This window comes from Delphinapterus leucas, chromosome 10 (assembly GCF_059928025.1).
Source record: "Delphinapterus leucas isolate spDelLeu-1000000601 "Yukka" chromosome 10, BTC_Dleu_Yukka2, whole genome shotgun sequence".
NCBI lineage: Eukaryota > Metazoa > Chordata > Mammalia > Artiodactyla > Monodontidae > Delphinapterus > Delphinapterus leucas.
This window is the reverse complement of record NC_143138.1, coordinates 64,919,594-64,941,437: the sequence shown is the minus strand read 5'-3', so window position 1 is coordinate 64,941,437 and position 21,844 is coordinate 64,919,594. Positions and strand designations below refer to the sequence as shown.

The 21,844-nt window shown below is 38.1% G+C and overlaps 1 protein-coding gene across 7 annotated transcripts in view; it reads left to right on the top strand.

Annotated features, from left to right (window-relative positions):
- SMARCC1 (SWI/SNF related BAF chromatin remodeling complex subunit C1) overlaps positions 1 to 21,844 on the top strand; it is a 181,255-nt gene that overhangs the window by 48,983 nt on the left and 110,428 nt on the right. For all 7 annotated transcript variants that reach the window (XM_089919220.1, XM_089919222.1, XM_089919219.1 and 4 more), the window contains 4 exons: positions 183 to 252; positions 3,540 to 3,615; positions 18,756 to 18,881; positions 20,835 to 20,956. In XM_089919220.1, coding sequence (XP_089775346.1) covers positions 183 to 252; positions 3,540 to 3,615; positions 18,756 to 18,881; positions 20,835 to 20,956 — 394 coding nt within the window. The remainder of the gene's footprint in view (positions 1 to 182; positions 253 to 3,539; positions 3,616 to 18,755; positions 18,882 to 20,834; positions 20,957 to 21,844) is intronic.

Genomic DNA, 21,844 nt, shown 5'->3' with positions numbered 1-21,844 from the left:
AAGTCTGAATACACAGCTGAAAAACTTCCCCTTAGTATGGCAGATAACATTCAATTAGGAGGAAGGATTTTGGGGAGGAGCTTACTAGCAAACCAAAAACTCTAGGTAAAAGTTAAGTCTAAGTAATAGTTTATTCATTTGTTTTGTCAGATTGACTAAAGTTTTTTCTTTTTCCCTTTCAGAAGAGTGGTTGAGACCTGTGATGAGAAAAGACAAACAGGTGTTAGTGCATTGGGGGTTTTACCCAGACAGGTAATATTGATATGTCCTTACATCTGGTATAAAGAGTTTTGTCAGTGCAAGCCAGAGTTATTTATATATAGTATTGCTTTCTGAATAGCGAAAATTTTGTTGATTTGTTTCAGTCATTGAACTCACTTCTTTTGAGTATTCTCTTACTGACTTCCTTATTTATTAAGTTATGGAGTTCAGTGAAGTCACAGGCTTTATTTATCTTAAACTGATATGTTTGCTGTGTTTGCCAAAACAGTCCTTCAGTATGGTATTAGACTGCTAATTTAGATTTGTTTCCTTTAAGAAATGAATTTTTCTTCTGGGTATTTTATGACTGGTTAGTTTTATTTTATTTATTTATTTTAAAATACCTATGCCATTCTATTACAGATGAAGTTATTTTATGTCTAAAATGAAGTATATATCATAACTCATACAGTGTTTCAGTATCTAAATGTGCATAAAGAATATTATAAACAAGAACAAATGTCAGTGAGAATGGTGGTTATTGTTTAATTAAAATTATGCCTGCATAGGGGGCATTTAGGAATAAGGATAACCTTTCATGTACTTCATCTTCTTAAACCTACGGTAGAGCTGTTTAAGTGTTCATTTCACTATTTTCAAGTGGAGAGACTCTCCGTTGTGGGTTTTTCATGTCAGACCAGTCTTCTTTCCTCTGTATCCACATCCACTTCTAGCCTTACCATATTATTGGAAGCAAATCCCAAACATATCATTTCAATATTTCAATAATAAATATTTCAGTATGTATTTCTGAAAGATAAGGACTCATTAAAAAAAAATAAGCACAATACCACTGTCAAACCTAAAAAAATTAACAGAATTCCTTAATGTCAAATATCAAGTCATTGTTGTCATATGATATATTTGATTGATTGATAAGATTGGTATTTGTTGGAATTAGAATTTAAACACATCTTGTGATTAGTTGATATGTTTCTTAAGTATTTTTCAGTTTATAGGTTCTCCCTGTGGGGAAGCCCACCCCGCCTTACAGTGTATTACTTAAGAAACCAGGTTGTTTGTCCTGCAGAGTTTACCACAGTGTGGAATTTTTTATGGCATCACTGTGATGTATTTGAACATGTTTCTCCATTCTCTGGAGTTGATCAGAATCTATTTCAGTTTAGGGAAGGAACAAGACTTGCATAGGTGTGTGTTCTTCATCAGGAGACATATAATGTCTGGTTATGTGTTGTTTTGAAGTTAATCTATTTGAGTGACTTTATTTTACTTATAAATATATTTTTTGAGGAAGAAATATGTCTTTAGATATCTTCAAATTTTTAAGAATATATTCACAGTTATCATACAAGTTGACTTAATTAGAACCAAATCAAGTCAGCTTGCTTATCAACCTTTTTTGAACCATAATTGACCACTTTACATGAACTAACATTTTTTTTTAATTAGTAATATTTAAGTAAATACTTTCTAGAGAACATTTCTTATTTCGAGGCTTTAGGTATTCATGGCACTATTAAAACAAACTTTTCAGTATCATAGGAACTATTACAGGAACTCAGCTTGCCTTTGAAACACTTCAGTGGAAACTCAAATATATGACAAACTACATAAAGTATAGGATTGAAATGAATTTTATAGTAACACGTTATAAGACATGTTAGCTTGTTTGCTAGCCTTTTGTTTATGTATCAAATAAACTATAATGGCTGGCTCATGTCCTGCCTTCTCAAGGGGCCTTGTTAGTTCACTTTCTTAACTATAGTTTGTGCCCTCACTTCTTATTGTAACATTTTCTTGTCAAGACTTAAAGAATATAAGGTTTTTAATTTTTTTTACTCACCATTGCAGTCTTTACCTGGAATAGTTAATTAATTGGCAAAGGAACTTTTTTTCTCCAACTCATGTTTAAATGTTCCTAGAAAACTTACCAGAGCGCTGTTAATAGGTCTGTTGAGCTGTACTTGTTCCAAATGCTTTTCAGCTGACTTCTGAGAAGTGGCTAAAGGAAGCCAATGCTTGTTACTATACTTATATTTCATTTAGATATCACTTAGCTTTATAATAATTTATAGGAGCACTGATAAAGTTTTAATTTGGTAGGTAATTTTATGCTTATTTCAAAATTGTGGAGTAGGGGGAGTGATTTATATCAGTGAGCTGGGTTTCTCTGATAAGAGAACCATTGAGCAAAGACATGTGAAGATAGGAGGGAGTGGGCTAGATGGATATATGGGTAATGAGGAGCATATGTAAAGGGCATGATGTGGCCACCGTCTGATAGTCAAAGCGTACCACTAAAGCCCAGGTGGGTCGAATAAAACATGAGTGAGGGGAGAGTACTAGGAGATGAGGTCATAGGAGCAGATCATGAAGCCTTGGCAAACCACTGTACGGATTTTGACTTTTAACTCCGAGTTCGGTGGGAGCTGGAAGGTTTTGAACAGTTGGACTTAGTTTTTTAAAGGATTGCTCTGGTTGCTATGTGAAAAATGGACTCCCAGGGCCTTTGGGTCAACATGGAAGTTATATAGATCCTAAACATATTTTGAAGGTGGAAGTGGTAGAAGTTGTTGATAGTTTGATTATAGGATGTAATTGAGAGTGAAGTCAAGGATATCTTGCAAGTATTTTGGCCAGAACAACTGGAAAAGTGGAATTGGCATTTCCTGAGAGGAGGATGATTGGCTAGATCATATTGTTGGGATGGCATTATATGTTGAATTTTGAGTGTATCAGTATTGGGTTTGAAAGCTTTATTAGACATGTAATGAGAGATGTGGAATTGGCAGTTGAATTTATGAGTGCAGAATTCAGAGAATAGGGCAGGTATGAGATTTCAAGTCATCAGTATATGTTAGAAGGCATAGAACTGCATGAGATGATCATCAAGAGGATGAATAGGTCAGAGGATTGTTCCAAAAACTGAAACTTGGGGCCTTCCAGTGTTGAAGAGGTTTGGGAGGAGAGGAGAAACTGGCAGTGGAGACTGAAGAGAGAGGCTTGTGACTAGAAGGAATGCCAGATGATAGTACTGTCTTAGAGGACAAATAAGGGAAGTGCTTTGAGGAGTGATCAACATGTTGAAATTCTGTGGACTGAGGCTTTTAAACTTTGGGTTTTACGACGTGAAGGTTACTGTAGACCTCTGCAGAAGAGATTTCTTGTCAGAGTGTTAGAGACAAAAGTATGTGATAATTTGTTATTACTGGATCCTAATAGCATTTTTAAAATGTATTTTTACCTCTTGATCAAAGTCTTTTCCGTGAATGAATTTGGGTTCTAATTTGTTTTTCCTTTTTTCATTTTCTTTACAGCTATGATACTTGGGTCCATAGTAATGATGTTGATGTGGAAATTGAAGATCCACCAATTCCAGAAAAGCCATGGAAGGTGAAAGATCCTTTTTAAAACAAAATTTATTCTTACATAACTTAATAGCCCTTCTTAGCTGTTCTCAACAGCAATGTTTTAAAGAGATACAGAACGATGATTCTTCCTTTCTTGTCATACTATTAAGAGATACCTATGGTCATGAAGACCTCATTATCCAGGTCTTAGATCAGGTATCTGCAGTGATGTTTGAGGAGACCCCAAAGGAAAGTTCGATTGTGGTTTGAGAAAGTTGAGAGTGTTCGGAGTGGAGTTGAACATCGTTGATGATGTCATTTAGGAAGGCTGGAAGCAGTGCCTTCGTGGCTTTTATTATGATACAGACTTCTCTTACGAATCATTTCTATTATAATGGTTTCAACTTTTAACGTGGAAATAATTTTGAAAGTGTAGGAATAATACAAAACAAAGTACTGTTTTATACTCTTATTCCAGATTCCCGTTGTTATTATCTTTAAAAAATATTTATATATTCATGTTTATTTGGTTGCACCAGGTCTTAGTTGTGGCTCGTGGGCTCCTTAGTTGCAGCACTCGGGGTCCTTAGTTGCAGCAGGTGGGCTCCTCAGTTGTGGCCTGTGGGCTCCTTAGTTGCGGCATGTGAGCTTCTTAGTTGTGGAATGCAAACTCTTAGTTAGCGGCATGCGTGTGGGATCTAGTTCCCTGACCAGGCATTGAAACTGGGCCCCCTGCATTGGGAGTGCAGAGTCTTAACCACTGCACCACCAGAGAAGTCCCCCCTGTTGTTAATTATTTAAATAATTTATTACCTGGTACAGGGCCCATATTACATCTTCACCAGTTGTCCCACTGATATAATAAGCTTTATACTTAGTTTTTCCCTTGATCCAGGATCCAGTTCAGGATCACACACTGCATTTAGTTGTCACATCTCTTTAGTCTACTTCAATCTGGAACTTTCAGCCCTTCTTTTTTCTTCTATGACACTGGCATTTTAGAAGTATATAGGCCGGTTGTTGTTGTTTTAGAATGTCCCTGAATTTTAGTTCATGTATTTCCTTATATTCAGGCTATGTATTTTTGGCTGCAGTACTCCATAACTAATATTGTGTCCTTCTCAGTGCATCATATTGGCAGCCTCATATTATCCATTTTTCCCATTATGGCTCATACTTTGATCATTTGTGAAGGTACTGTCTGCCTGGTTTTCCCACTGTAACATTACCATTTTTCTCATTGACATTTAAAATATTTTATAGGGAAATACTTTGAGACTACACAAATATACTTTTCTTCATTGAATTTGTGTCTGAAGGTTTGCTCATCCATTAATAATTTCTGTGACTGAATTAAGTTATTACTGGTGCTTTTCTAATTCTATCCATTCCGTCTGTGCTTGCAGTTGGCATTTTGCAGCAGGGACAAGCTTTCCCTTCTTCCTTTATGTGTGTCTGTGGTCTATGCATTCACACAGCAGTGACATTACTACCATTCTTCATTTTGATGAATTGTCTAAATTTGGCCAGTGGGAACGCCTTTAAGCCACCTCCTGTGACCTTTTGGCATTATTTGATGCATTTTTGCATATCTCCTACTTCCTGACACAAAAAGATGTTCCAACCTCCTTTTTTTTTTTTAATTTATTTATTTAATTTTTGTTTATATTTGGCTGCGTTGGGTCTTCGTTGCTGCGCGCGGGCTTTCTCTAGTTGCGGTGAGTGGGGGCTACTTTTTGTTGCAGTGTGTGGGCTTCTCGGGCTCCAGGTGCACAGGCTTCAGCAGTTGTGGCTCGCAGGCTCTAGAGCGCAGGCTCAGTAGTTGTGTTGCACAGGCTTAGTTGCTCCACGGCATGTGGGATCTTCCCAGACCACGGCTTGAACCCGTGTCCCCTGCATTGGTAGAAAGATTCTTAACCACTGCGCCACCAGGGAAGCCCCCCAAACTCCTTTGTAATTTTCCCATCCCAGTCCCGGAATCAGTATTTTTATAGGGAGCTCTGCTCCTTTCCATGGGTGATTTTACATGATCTTTATTGACTTCTATATCATGTAAGGAGCACTTAAATTGGATCAAAATGTTAGATTTTAGACCTGGTTCAACCTATTTCTAATTTGTGTGACTTTCAGAAAGACAGCCTTTGAGCTTTAGATTCCATATGAGGAAAATGGGATTAACCAAAATTAGTCTTTTTTTAATTTTAAACACTTTATTTGGAAATAACTTCAAACTTACAGAAAAGTTGCAAGAAAAAGAATAGTACATGGCATACCTGTATACCCTTTATCTAGATTTGCCTGTTACCATTTCACTCCCATTTTGATTTATCATTTATAGTCTATATCTGTTTATAAATATGTTTTTTCTGAATCATTTGAGATAAAGATGCATATATAATGGGCCTTTACTCCAGTAAGTGTGTGTTCACTAGGAATAAGAAATTCTCATACATAAGCACAGTAATCAAGTTCAGTAAATTTAACATTGACACAATATTTTAGTCTACTATCCATATTCCAGTGTTGCCACTTGACCCAGTAATTTTTTTAAAATTAATTTTTATTGGAGTATTGTTGATTTACAATATTGTGTTAGTTTCTGCTGTACAGCAAAGTGAATCAGTTATACATAGACATATATCTACTCTTTTTAGACTCTGTTCCCGTATAGGTCATTACAGAGTATTGAGTAAAGTTCCCTGTGCTATACAGTAGGTTCTTATTAGTTTTCTGTTTTATATATAGTAGTGTGTATATGTCAATAGCAATCTCCCAATTTATCCCCCCACTTTCCCCTTGGTAACCATAAGTTTGTTTTCTGTATCTGTGACTCTATTTCTGAATAGGTTCATTTGTACCATTTTTTTTAGATTCCACATATAAGTGATATCATATGACATGTTTGTCTTTCTCACTGACTTACTTCACTCAGTATGAAAATCTCTAGATCCATCCATGTTGCTGCGAATGGCATTATTTCATTCTTTTTTATGGCTGAGTAGTATTCCATTGTATGTATGTACCACATCTTCTTTATCCATTTCTCCGTCAATGAACATTTCATTGCTTCCATGTCCTGGCTGTTGTGAATAGTGCTGCAATGAATATTGGGGTACATATATCTTTTCGAATTATGGTTTTCTCTGGATATATGCCCAGGAGTGGGATTGCTAGATCATATGGTAGTTCTATTTCTGGTTTTTTTAAGGAACCTCCATACTGTTCTGTACTGTGGCTGTACCAATTTACATTCCTACCCACCATGTAGGAGGGTTCCCTTTTCTCCACATCCTCTCCAGCATTTATTGTTTGTAGATTTTTTTTTTTTGCAGTATGTGGGCCTCCCACTGCTGTGGCCTCTCCCGTTGCGGAGCACAGGCTCCGGACGCCCAGGCCCAGCGGCCAAGGCTCACGGGCCCAGCCGCTCCACGGCATGTGGGATCCTCCCGGACCGGGGCATGAACCCGTGTCCCTTGCATCAGCAGGTGGACTCCCAACCACTGCGCCACCAGGGAAGCCCTGTTTGTAGATTTTTTGATGATGGCCTTTCTGACTCGTGTGAGGTGATACCTCATTATAGTTTTGATTTGCATTTCTCTGATAATTAGTGATGCTGAACATCTTTTCATGTGCTTTTTGTCCATGCGAATGTCTTCTTTGGAGAAATGTCTATTTAGATCTTCTGCCCATTTTTTGGGCTTTTTTTTTTTTGACATAGAGCTACATGAGCTGTTTGTATATTTTGGAGATTAATCCCTTGTCGGTCACTTCACTTGCGGATTTTTTTCTCCCATTCTGTGGGTTGTCTTTTCATTTTGCTTATGGTTTCCTTTACTATGCAAAATCTTTGAAGTTTAATTAGGTCCCATTTGTTTAATTTTAGTTCTGTTTTCATTACTCAAGGAGGTGGATCCAAAAAGATCTTGCTGCAATTTATATTGGAGAGTTTTTCTGCCTGTGTTTTCCTCTAAGAGTTTTATAGTACCCAGTCTTACATTTAATCCATTTTGATTAAAATGTTTTTTATAACATTTTTTGGGGAATTCCTTGGCAGTCCAGTGGTTAGGACTTGGCGCTTTCAATGCTGGGGCCAGGTTCAATCCCTGATTGGGGAACTGAGATCCCACGTGCTGTGCAGCCAAAACAAAACAAAAAAACCCATTTTTTTCCTGTTACATAATTCTGTCTAATACCAGCTACTGAATTCCTCTGTCATGTCACTTTAGTTTCCTTTAATCTGTAACATTACCACAGTGTTTCCTTGCCTTTTACGATGTTTTTGAATTTCAAAAGAATACTTCTCATTTGGAATTTCTGATCTTTCCTTGTGGTTGATTCAGTTTCTGCAGTCTACTTAGAATGCTGCATGAGTGATGTGTCCTTCTCAGGGCATCATATTGGCAGGCATGCTGTGTCCATCTGCTCCTCACTGGTGATCTTTTTTTTTTTTTGCGGTACGCGGGCCTCTCACTGCTGTGGCCTCTCCTGTTGCGGAGCACAGGCTCCGAACGCGCAGGCTCAGCGGCCATGGCTCACGGGCCCTGCCGCTCCGCAGCATGTGGGATCTTCCCGGACCGGGGCACGAACCCGTGTCCCCTGCATCGGCAGGCGGACTCTCAACCACTGCGCCACCAGGGAAGCCCGTGATCTTTTTTTAAAAAAAAAAAAAAAATTTATTTGTTTGGCTGTGCCAGGCCTTAGTTGCAGCACGTGGGATCTTCGTTGTGTCATGTGGGATCTTTAGTTGTGGCATGTGAACTCTTAGTTGTGGCATGTGGGATTTAGTTCCCTGACCAGGGATCGAACCCAGGCCCTGTACATTGGGAGCATGGAGTCTTAACCACTGGACCACCAGGGAAGTCCCTCCTCACTGGTGATCTTAATCACCCAGTTAAGGTGTTCTGTGATGGCTCCACTGTATGGTTACTTTTCCCCTCCATTTGCAACTTATAAACAATTTGTGAAAGATTCTTTAGACCATGAAGATATCCTCCTTCTCATCAAAATCCTCCCTCTGTCACCCAGGTTTAGCATCCACTTAGAATTCTTGCCTGAACCAGTCTTTTCTTTGATGATTACACAGCAATACTTTTCCACTCCAGCCCTTCCCTCCACAATTACCAGTTGGCTTTCAGAGTTCTGTAAGCAAGAGCCCTTCCTTTTCCCTCTTTTACTTATTTATTTATCTGTCTGTTGTCAGTGTGAATTCATGGAATTGTAATTTTTCAGTGCTCAATAATTCATTACTTCAGTATTTTGTGCTGAAGTTGTTTCATATTTGGCCACTGGGAGCCCCTTCAGGCTGGCTTGTCATCCTTGTTGGTTTTTTTTTTTAAGATTTTTTTGATGTGGACCATTTTTAAAGTCTTTATTGAATTTGTTACAGTATTGCTTCTGTTTTATGTTTTGGTTTTTTTGGCCATGAGGCATGTGGGATCTTAGCTCCCCGACCAGGGATCGAACCCGCACCCCCTGCATTGTAAGGCGAAGTTTTAACCGCTTGACCACCAGGGAAGTCCTTGGCTTGTGACAAGCACTTGTCATTTTTGAGCACCCCCTTTAGGGCATAGTAGGATGTTCCAGGTTCATTTAGTACCTTCCATTCCTCATGCCTAGAATCAGGTGTTTCTCTGAGGCGCTCTCATTTCTTTCAGTAGGAAAAGGTATTAGAGACCAAGATCTGGGTACAGGTATGCTCAGTGCTACTGAAGTATCTTTGCTTCTAGGTCCTTTCTATTCAGAGCTATTATGTATCTGTAAACTCAAATGCAGACAGTAGTTGAGTATACATATACGTGCATATACACATAATATATATATTTTAGAAATAATGAGGCCATAATGATACCTCCAGTTCTAATCTGTCCCCACAGTGTTCCTTTTTGCCCTCCTCTACTCCATATTTATATGTCTCTTCTTCTGAGAGTAGGAATCTTGGCTCCCAGCATCAACACATTTACCTGGTTCATGAATATGTTCAAATTAGTTTCAGAATTGCTTTGCCCCTGCCACTATCATAAACAAAAGTACTAAAAGAGTTCAAGATATGTTTGTGGTTCTCCTGCTCCCCTAGCCCTGACCAAGACTGAGGGTGTATTATATATTGGCAAATAGTGTGTTCGTGAGTTACCTGGATGAACGTTTTTTCCCCTCCCTTCAGTGTGGTTGTTACTTATTTGAAGTATTGTTAAAGGTTTATTTCTTTCAGTTTGTTTTCAGTTTTGGTGTTTCCTCTCCCTCTGCCCATCCAAGCTGATTTAATCTTATATATATTTATTTTTTAAGATTTATTTATTATTTATTTGCCTGAGTCAGATCTTAGTTGCCACACACACGGTCACCATTGCGGAGTGCAGGCTCTTCGTCGTGGTGTGCAGGCTTCTCTCTAGTGGCGTGTGGGTTTTCTCTTCTCTAGTTGTGGCACACAGGCTCCAGGGCACGTGGGCCCTGTAGTTGTGGCGTGTGGGTTCCAGAGCGCATGGACTCTGTAATTTGTGGCACGCGGGCTCTAGTTGAGGCGCATGAGCTCAGTAGTTGTGGCATACAGGCTTCGTTGCCCCGTGACATGTGGGATCTTAGTTTCCTGACCAGTGATCAAACCCGTGTCACCTGCATTGTAAGTCAGATTCTTTACCACTGGACCACCAGGGATCTCCCCAGTTTTATATTTTGAATATGTAGAATTCTAATGTGCTTTCAAAAAATGTATGCTTCCAAAAAATGTATACTTCCTCATGAGTTCATTCTATTCCCATCTCCCCATTCCTTATAGAATAAACTTACTGTTTTCTGGCTTATCCTTCCTGTGTTTCTTTTTGCCAAAACATGTAGGTGTTTGCATATTTTTTTATTTCCCTCTTTTATACTTTGCCTTTTCTGCTTAATCTTTCCTGGAAACTCTTGGTGGTCATACCTTCACAGTGCTCCATTATACTTGGAAATGTGAATAGTTGCCATTATTTTAGAATTACAGACAAAGCTGCGATAAATAACCTTGTGCCGTATGTATTGTCTTATTTCTTTAAGGTGTATGCTAAAGGTAAATTTCTAAAATTAGAGTTGCTGTGTTGAGGAGTAAATTAAAATACATAGTTTTGTTAGATTCGTGCCTCTACCATGGGAGTCTGCACGATTTTGAATTCTTGTAAACAGTGAAGCCAGAGTGCCTCTTCCCTCATGGCCTCACCAAGAGAGTGGCGTCAGGCGTTTGAATTTTTGCAAATCCTGATATGTGAGAAATGGTATCCATGTTAATTTTAATTTGGTATCTCTTTTTGTGAGTGAAGTTGAACATCTTTTTATATTTTCAAGGGTCTTTTTAATGGTTTTTAAAAATTTTTTTTTCTCATTTTTCAGTTAGTTTTTTCTGTTGTCTCCTAGAGTAATAAAAGTTCTTTAAATGTTTAGAGTATATTGCAGATATTTAGTTGTATTTTTTACTTTAGTTATGGTGGGGTTTTTTTGTAGTTTTGAATTGAAGTATAGTTGATTTACAGTGTTGTGCCAATCTCTACTGTACAGCAAAGGGACCCAGTTATACACGTAGAGACATTGCTTTCTTTCTTTTATAATTAATTAATTTTTTTTGGCTATGTTGGGTTTCCATTGCTGCATGCGGGCTTTCTTTAGTTGAGGCGAGCAGGGGCTACTCTTCATTGCGGTACGCAGGCTTCTCATTGAGATGGCTTCTCTTGTTGCAGAGCATGGGCTCTAGGCACACAGGCTCAGTATTTGTGGCTTGCAGGCTCAGTAGTTGTGGCACGCGGGCTCAGTAGTTGCAGCACGCAGGCTGTAGAGCACGGGCTCAGTAGTTGTGGCGCACAGGCTTAGTTGCTCCGCGGCATGTGGGATCTTCCCAGACCAGGGCTCGAACCCGTGTCCCCTGCATTGGCAGGTGGGTTGTTAACCGCCATGCCACCGGGGAAGTCCGGAAAATGTTAACTTTTAAAATCCGGCCTTTCTTTGTTAGAAATAAACTTTTTTACTTGACGTGTAGCCTACAGAAAAATTTTTAACCATTCTTTTTGTGTCTCCATGTATGGGTTACAAATAAGCACTGAATCCTCATTTAGAGTGCCAGTGCAACAATTGTTCCCTTGTGTGATGTTTCTGTGATTTTCACACCCACTTTCCCCCTGATTCCTGGGTATAGTTTATTGGAATGACAAATTTTTGTAAGGAATGAGGCAACTGGTAGCATTTCTTTGTCTTGTTTTTAGGAAAATAGAATGACTTTTTAAAAAAAATTATTTATTTATTTGGCTGCCTTGGGTCTTTGTTGCTGCGTGCGGGCTTTCTCTAGTTGAGGCAAGCGGAGGCCACTCTTTGTTGCAGCGTGCATGCTTCTCATTGCAGTGGCTTCTCTTGTTGCGGAGCACGGGCTCCAGGCAAGCAGGCTTCAGTAGTTGTGGCACATGGGCTCAGTAGTTGTGGCTCGTGGGCTCTAGGGCACAGGCTCAGTAGTTGTGGTGCACGGGCTTAGCTGCTCCGCGGCATGTGGGATCTTCCCAGGCCAGGGCTAGAACCCATGTCCCCTGCATTGGCAGGCGGATTCTTAACCATGCGTCACCAGGGAAGTCCCTAGAATGAAAATACATTAGCTAAAGAATGCCCACCCTGCAATAAAGGCAATTACAAATACTTTAAATCAGTGGTTTTCAAACTTTGTTGATCATGTATGTCCAAGAAAGCAAAATTAGGAACTATTTACTTTTAAAAACAATATATTTATCTTATTTTTGGCTGTGTCGGGTCTTAGTTGTGGCATGTGACATCTGTATTGCAACATGTGGGATCTTTTGTTGCAACATGTGGGCTTCTCTCTAGTTGTGGCTCGCAAGCTCCAGAGCGCATGGGTTCTGTAGTTGCAGCCTGCTGGCTATCTAGTTGTGGCTCACGTGCTCAGTAGTTGCAGTGCATGGGGTTAGTTGCCCCGCAGCATGTAGGATCTTAGTCCCCTGACCAGGGATTGAACCCACGTTCCCTGCATTGGAAGGTGGATTTTTAACCACTGGACCACCAGGGAAGTCCCCTACTTCCTTTTATGTTTAGTTAACATATAAAATTTTTCACTAGAAATTTAAATAGTTACTATGTGGAATCTTTCATGTTTGTTTATTTTTTTGCTTTTATGTTTGTATTTACAAACTAAATAAAAAAATTTTTTTAAACTTTTTAGTTTATATTGGAGTATAGCCGATTAACAATGTTGTGATAGTTTCAGGTGCACAGCAAAGAGACTTAACCATACGTATATACATGTATCCATTCTCCCCCAGACTCCCCTCCCATCCAGGCTGCCACATAATATTGAGCAGAGTTCCCTGTGCTATACAGTAGGTCCTTGTTGGTTATCTTTTTAAAATTAATTTATCATATTTAAATACTTTTTCTTAATGTATCCTATGAAATCTAAATTGCAATTTGTGCTCACTGTTATCCATTTTAAGAATATATGCATATGCTTTTTGTTAAAAGTAAGTGTGTTATATACTTTATTTTTCTTCTTGAACTTGCATTTTTATTTTACCTTCAAGAGAATATAATCCTAGTATAATACTTTTTAATGCTTGACGATCTTATCCCTGAAACCTAGAGAAAAGGAGCTAACTAAACATGTCTTTAGTCAGAAAATTTGAACTGGAATTTTAGTTTCTCTATTATTGTATAAAACAATGCTTATGTATTGTTTTGTTGTTCTAGAGGAAATGTGATTGCTATGAGAAAGTTAGCACTTAATTTTAAATGTTAAATTGTGGATATTAACATTTATTAAATATGAATAATAAAAACGGATCACAGTTTTAAAAAACACCTGTGTACTTGCCACTCTCAAAAAAGAACATTACCATTACCATTGAAGCATTCCATGTTCATCCTTTGGCCTGCCCACTCAGAGCTAACCGTTATTCTAAATGTTTGGCTTGTCTTTTTTATGCAGTTTTACCACACACGCACACACACACACAAAACTACACAAATCCTGTTTTAGTTTTTACATTTAAAAAGCTTTAATATCAGTGTAATCATATTGTATTTTTTCGTGACTTGCCTTTTTGTTCAGCATCGTTCATCTATAGTATATAGCAGTACAGGTAATCTCATGTATGCATATGTCACAATATATCCATTGTAATGTGGGTGGGTGTGGTAGTTTCTACTTTAAGGTACTATGAAAAATGCTACTATGAACTTTCCTGAACATACATATTTTGTGTTTGTTCATAATGGAATTACTGGATCTTAGGGAATGCAAACATTCACTTTTTCTAAACAATGCCGTATTGTTTCCAGATGGTTGTAAAAATTTATTTTGCTAAAGGTGTATAAGTTTTCTGGATGCTCTGTATCATGGCCAGTGCTTGGTATATTCTTTTTTTTTTTTTTTTTTTCAATTTATTTTATTTATTTATTTTTGGCTGTGTTGGGTCTTCGTTGCTGCGTGCGGGCTTTCTCTAGTTGCAGCGAGCGGGGGCTACTCTTCATTGCAGTGCACAGGCTTCTCATTGCGGTGGCTTCTCTCGTTGTGGAGCATGGGCTCTAGCCATGCGGGCTTCAGTAGTTGTGGCACACAGGCTCAGTAGTTGTGGCACACAGGCTCAGTAGTTGTGGCTCATGAGCTCTAGAGCACAGGCTCAGTAGTTGTGGTGCACGGGCTTAGTTGCTCCACAGCATGTGGGATCTTCCCAGACCAGGGATCGAACCTGTGTCCCCTGCACTGGCAGGTGGATTCTCAACCACTGCGCCACCAGGGAAGGCCTGCTTGGTGTATTCTGACTTAGTGATATTTACCTATCTACTGGATGCGAAGTGGTGTTTCTTTAGGGTTTTAACTTGTATTTCTCTTACTACCAAATAGCTTTGCCATCTTTTCATGAATTCTTTGACCTTTGGTGTTTCTTCCTCTATGAAGTGCTCGTTTCCACCTTTTGCTTTTTTTTTTTCCATTGCGTTCTTTTTCTTTGTGGGTGTTCTTTAGATATTCTGCGTACTAACACGCGTGGTTACATCATCAGTTACCTGTGTTAAAAATACGTTTTCTGGGCTTCCCTGGTGGTGCAGTGGTTAAGAATCCGCCTGCCAGTGGAGGGGACACAGGTTCGAGCCCTGGTCTGGGAAGATCCCACATACTGCGGAGCAACTAAGCCCGTGCACCACAACTACTGAGCCTGTGCTCTAGAGCTCATGAGCCACAACTACTGAGCCTGTGTGCCACAACTACTGAAGCCCGCATGCCTAGAGCCCATGCTCCACTACAAGGGAAGCCACCTCAATGAGAAACCAGCGCACCGCAACTAAGAGTAGCCCCCGCTTGTCGCTACTAGAGAAAGCCCCCACGTGCAGCAACGAAGACCCAACGCAGCCAAAAATAAAATCAAATAAATAAATTTATTACAAAATAAAAATTAAAAACATAGTTTTCCTAGTAGCTTATCTTTTTGTTTTCTATCCCAAGGTCATCACGACATTTTCTTAAATCATCTTTAAAAATTCTTTAGTTTTGCCTTTAATATATAAAGATCTTTAATCTACCTGGAATTAATTTTTAAACATGTTATGATGTAGGGGAAAAAAAATTTCCCCATATGGTGTTAGATCAGCTATAGTTTCAAGGTGGAAAAATATTAAAGCTGGATTTCTCTCCCCACTGATCCAAGCCATTTCTGTTAAAAGTAAATTTTTATGTATGTCGTGATTTGTTTCTTGACTCTATTATAAGGTTTTATTAGTTATTTGTTTTGACTTGAGTACTCCCACTTTTTTCTTCAGGAGTCTTTTGGGTCTTTGCTGTTTTGTGTAAAGTTTAGAATCAGCTTGTTAAGGTCCATATTAAACAAACTCATTGGGATTTTGATTCGAATTAAATTTAATCTGTAGAACAACTTGGAGAAAACTGACATCTTTACAATACTGAGCCTCTCAATTTGTGGAGGCAATTTAACTACCAATTTATTTAGGTCTTTTATATCTTTCAGTTAAGTTGTATAATTTTCTTCACATTTCATTGATTTTCTCAGAATGATCATGTAGTAACTAATGTATATTTTTGGAAAATTTTTTCTCTATTAAACCTCATATATGGAGTGTCAGTGGATAAAACTACTTTTCCTTTTACAAGGGTTGGCAAATTATAGCCACCTGTTTTTGTATATAAAATTGTATTAGATCACCACCAAACCCATTCATTTATGTATTTTCTGTGGCTGATTGCACACTATAGCAGCAGAGTTGAGTAGAGACAGAGAACATATGGCTTGCAAGCCTAAAATATTTAGTATCTGACCCCCCCCAAAAAAAGCATACCAATTCCTGCTATATTTGTGTTGTCCCATTATCTTCAGGGAAGATGATTTTTTTTTTTAACATCTTTATTGGGGTATAATTGCTTTACAATGGTGTGTTAGTTTCTGCTTTATAACAAAGTGAATCAGTTATACATATACATATGTTCCCATATCAGGGAAGATGATTTTAAACAACAACAAAAACTACCTTTAAATGTAATCTGAGAGGTTATAACCAAACTGTTCTCATTGAAAACTTGAAAAAAATGTGAACTGTGCTCTCTGATGTTAGAACTACTGAGCCTCCACCATTGTCTAGCAGTTTCAAACATATATCTCTGTAGTCAAATCTAGACATATGTCTAGTCAAACAGTTAAGTTGTTACTTGGAAAAAAATGTTGATTAAAGGGATAAACTATATGACTTGTGAGCCATATAACATTGTAAAGTATTACGAAAGGATTTTTAGAAACATACTATGTTGAAGATTATAGTTGTCAGAAGTTTAGGACTGGGCTTGATAGCAGAGTTTACCATCGTATCATTTCATAGGTAAGGAAACTGGGTTACAGAAGTTAGATAATTTTGCTGAAGGTTGCACAACCTATTATATTATTCTGACCCTAAGGTGTTTTTGTGAGACAGGTAATAGAGCATAGTGGCATAAGAGCTTAGGCAGAACTCCGTGCAAATCTTTGCCTCTTGGTAGGTAAGTAACTGGGCAGCTTGCTGACACTCTGTGCCCCAGTTTGCTGATTTGGAAAACTGGAGAGACTAATCTGCCTTGCTTAGCGGGATTAAACAAGATCATATTGTATGTAAGGTGTTCAGCAGAGTGCCTGGCACAAATGATTATTAGTTGTCCATACTGTCCTAACATACTTTCTCAAGAGAATTCTCTCAAGGTCTTCTGGATAGTAAAGAATGTACAATGTGAATATTCAGCTCTACTTTTAAAATATATACATACTTATGAATAATTTGGAAAAGACTATTATGTTTTCAAATGCTGTGACATAAATTTTTCTGAATTAATTACTGAATTAAATTTTTCTGCAATTAATTACATCACTGAATTAATTTACCCTTTTCTTGAACATAGTCATGCCTTTAAATAGATTTTTTTCTCTAATTAGCTTAAGGTTTCTCGTGCTCTATTTATATATCCCATTCTCATAATTTATACATATAGGAGTCTTTTCGAGTTACATTATTTAAGGTCTTGTATTCTCCTTGACGGGTATTAATTTTGTGTTTGTTACTGTGTAGCTCTAGTTTTGGGAGGACAAGAGGCATGTAGTCAGGTTGATGTCATTCTTAAAGCAGTATATCATTCAGGCAATATCCTTAACAACCAATGTAGTAATGTTTCCTTTTTTTTTTAAAATACAAGGGGGGAGCAGTGGGGAGCTTAGATTGACAAAATATTTTTATTGGCAAGTCCATATAGTCTCAGTGATTGCTATGTTGTAGGTTTTTAGTTCCTGAAGGCTTCATAGCTGTAGTTGCTGCTCTCTTTTTCTCTCTTTGCTCTCATGTTAGTATTTTAATGATTCTTGACTGGGCATGTTAATTGCAACACACACACACACACACACACACACACACACACACACACACACACACACACACACACACACACACACACACACACACACACACACACACACACACACACACACGACTGAACAGCAGTCCCACACAGGAAAGAAGTCTAGTCCCCAATTCCAATTGTGCTCACTTTGAGAAATACTGTTGAATAAATAGAAGTATTATAGAGGCTAGGGCTGTGGTTTAAATATCTGTATATATCCGTATCTACATGTGTATCTATATAACATCCAGAGAACCCTTCATTTTATTCTTAGAAACATTAACAAAAACAAAAGAAGTGGCCATGTAAAGGACTGGGAAGAACCCCAAATCTGACTCTCACTTCTCCACCCTGTCCCAACCTTGGTTGTCCCTGAAAGGCCTCTTTAGAGCACCATGTGTACTTGACAGGGCTGGGCAAATGTCAGTAAATGTCCTCTTTCATCATTTCTTAGAATGTTATCGAATGTATAAACCTAGAGACATTCTTTATGCCTAAAGCAATGATTCACTGTGGCCTTTTGCCTTTGAATGTTTCTGTCACTGATTTTTGTGAAGATGAAGATGCCACGATTAGTGAAATAAGCCAGATAGAGAAATACAAGTACTGCATGGTGTCACTTATATGTGGAATCTTTAAAGAAAAAAAAAAAAAGTCAAACTCCTAGAAACTGTAGAAAAGTGGTTGCCAGGGATTGGGGGGTAGGAGAAATAGGAAACGGTTGGTAAAAGGGTACCAGTTTTCAGCTATAAGATAAATTAGGTCTGAGGAGCTAATGTCAAATGTGACAAAAGTTGATAACACTGTACTGTAAAGTTGAAATTTGCTAAGAGTAGACCTAAGTGTTCTCGTGTGCACGCGCGTGCACACGCACACAAGATAAATATGTGAGGGGATGGATGTATTAACTTGCTGGGGGGGGTGAATCCTTTCACAGTGTGTATGTATATCAAATCACAACGTACACCTTAAATATCTTACAGTTTTATTTTTCACTTAAACCTAAATAAAACTGAAATAAAGAAAAAAGATGACATGATTATCCAATTGCAGGGTCTTGGTTATCAAAGCCTCAGTCTACACAAAACCAGTCATGCTTTTTTACTGTTTACTCAGTAAAAGACATGGAATGAAAATTGAAGTGGTTAAGTTGCCACTCATATGTCACTAATAGTCGTATTTTTAAACTGTTCTATGCAGTTGAGGCTTTGAGTGTAATAAATCAGCTTCTTTCATTTTGAATACTTTAAAAACTGTAGTGATTTATTATTTATGTAGATATTCATGCTTTGATGTGATTTTAGGTTCATGCAAAATGGATTTTGGACACTGATGTTTTCAATGAATGGATGAATGAGGAGGATTATGAGGTGGATGAGAACAGGAAGCCCGTGAGTTTTCGTCAGCGAATTTCAACAAAGAATGAAGAGGTATTTGGTTTGGCACCATTTTTCTCACTTGGTGTTTTCTTCTTTCTTCGCCTGAATGTTATCAAATCTTCATTAATAAACTTTCAGCCATCAAGTATATATAAAAGTTACTAAATGGCCATAACAACCATCTCAGGAGCTGGCATCCCCCAAAAAGGGGCATGAGAATCTCAGAGGGTCATTAAGATTTAAAGTGGCCCATGCAGTGTGCAAGGTAGTACAACTGATTTTGTTCTCTAGATCTGAGTATTAATTTTGTGAACCAAATGTCATCACAGGGTAATTTAACTTAGCTCTTCATTTTCCAAGGGAAAACTGATTTAGTTTTAATATTTTTTAATAGCTTTGTTAAGGAACATATAGTAGTTAGCATAAAGTATAGGCCTTAAATGTCTCATAGTTACAGTTCAGTCCTTTTTTCAGGTAGGGGGACTTGACATTTAATACTCTTTAATCCTTTAAGAAGCCCAACCATTTAAATATTTATCCATGTTTTGTTATAAGTCACAAGTTGGGAGGTAGGTGTGTCGCTAGAGGAAGACTTGAGACTGAGACGAAGGCTTAGATGTGTTAGTGTTGGGTTATGACAGCTTCAGGTAGATACCTGTGATTCCGGAAGTCTTTTTTCATTGGGGACACTTAACATTTTTGCTTTTGGTTTTGTTTTTTAGTTTTTTGAAAAAAATCTTTGAGGCATATACTTTTAACCAATAATTTAGAAAGTGTAGTTCTTTCATACCTATTTTCAGCCCCAAGACTTTCTTACTAAAAGTCTGTCACACACCATATATTCTTTATCTTTAAGAAAAATATTTAAAAACTGAGTCTTTTTCATATCTTTTTATTTTTAGTTCGTCCCTATTTGCTTTGGATATTTTTTTTTTTTGCCTGCGTTGGGTCTTCGTTGCTGCGTGTGGGCTTTCTCTCATTGCGGCGAGTGGGGGCTATGCTTCGTTGCGGCACACAGGTTCTCATTGTGGTGGCTTCTCTTGTTGTGGAGCACAGGCTCTAGGTGCGCTGGCTTCAGTAGTTGGAGCACACGGGCTCAGTAGTTGTGGCACACGGGCTTAGTTGTTCCGCGGCATGTGGGATCTTCCTGGACCAGAGCTCGAACCCGTGTTCCCTGCATTGGCAGGTGGATTCTTAACCACGGCGCCACCAGAGAAGTCCCAATCATTAATGTCTAATTGATGTTTTAATCTCTGATTCGTTTTTCAACCTCAGATGCAATACTGTGGATCATTTTAGGTGTATTTTCTTTATTATGGTCTGTTTTATTAAATTGGTATTAAATTTATCATCTACAGGCTGACTTTTGTATATTGATGTATGGCCTGCAACTATGCTGAGCTCGTTTATTAGCTCTAATAGTTTTTTTGTGGATTCCTTGGGGTTATCCATATATAAGATCATGTCATCTGCAGATAGGGATAGTTTTACACCTGTGGGTTGACTTTTAAATCATAAGTTGCAGTCTTGTAAAATTTTACCTCTTTTGAGTCATTTTCTCTTATATTCCTTTTAATGATGAACTAGGAGTAGTTTCTGGTACATTTTCACAAGATCATTCAGCCAGTCTTTGTATTTCATTAATTTAATAGCATGTGTTTCATATTTTTCCAGTGGTTATTGAAAATGCTTTTCCCACCTGGGAACACAGAATTTGAGCAGGAAGTTTTTAGTTGTGAGGGGTTTGGGCATGTCTGTTTTGTAGCATAGTTTGAACACCTGTGGAATGGTTCTAATATATCCATTGATGGTGCATCACCTGGAAGGTCAGGGAAAGCCTCCTGACTGCTTATGGTCGAGGATGCTTAATGTTGTGCCTTTCATTTCCTCTGCGCACTTGTGTTTGGTATTATCTTTGTGAAAACTCACCTTTGAACAAGCGTTTGTAGAAACTGAGGAGTCAGCAAAGCTAGCCGATATTTACTTCCATTTACTTCTTCCTAGCCAGTCAGAAGTCCAGAGAGAAGAGATAGAAAAGCATCAGCTAATGCTCGAAAGAGGAAACATTCACCTTCCCCTCCACCTCCCACACCCACAGAACCCCGGAAGAAGAGCGGGAAGAAAGGGTAAGAACTGCAGCATGATTCAGAAGGCACTGAAATAGACTAAAGAACTTTGCAGATTTTTACATTTACATTGGACGTTTGTCTTACTTTGACTTGGTTGGAAGTCTTTGCTTTGATAGCTCGTCTTGTTATGGGATGTTATCTTATGGGCATCTTATGTCAATTTTATACATTTCTATCTCTGAATAGAACTTTTTTCTGTATCAATGTTTGTATTGAGAAGTGTGGCTGGTAAGGAATTTAAGAAATTATATTCACAAGAGTTACTGTCTTTCTCCAGTTTTACCACCTGTCCCATACATGATCCAAATGACTTATAGAGGAGTTGAACCTCTGTCTGCTCCATATTCTGCAAATTGCAGCAGTGTAGTGCCTTATTCAGTAAGTCACGTTTGTACTTAGTGAATCTTGCTTGAGTAGAGATTTTGGTTTCTATTGAATAGGTTGTTGTGAGGATTAAGTGAGACTTTAAAGACCTTGCACAGTGCCTGGCCTGAAGTAGATGCCTATAAATGGTAGACAGTAAATAATAATTTTATGATTATGTACTAAGTAGATAGTTAATAATTTCAGGGTTGTCTAGCTCAAAACATATTTTAGACTTTTTTTTTGATGTGGACCATTTTTAAAGTCTTTATTGAATGTGTTACAATATTGCTTCTGTTTTATGTCTTTGGTTTTTTTGGTGGGGAGGCACGTGGGATCCTAGCTCCCCTACTAAGGATCGAACCCACACCCCCTGCATTGGAAGGCGAAATCTTAACCACTGGGCCACCAGGGAAGTCCCTCAAAATATATTTTGAGCATTTTTTCAGAGATTATAGTTTAGTTTTAGAAAATGACACTTTGCAAAATTTATTCTTTTCATGTGGTAGTAAATTTGTCGAC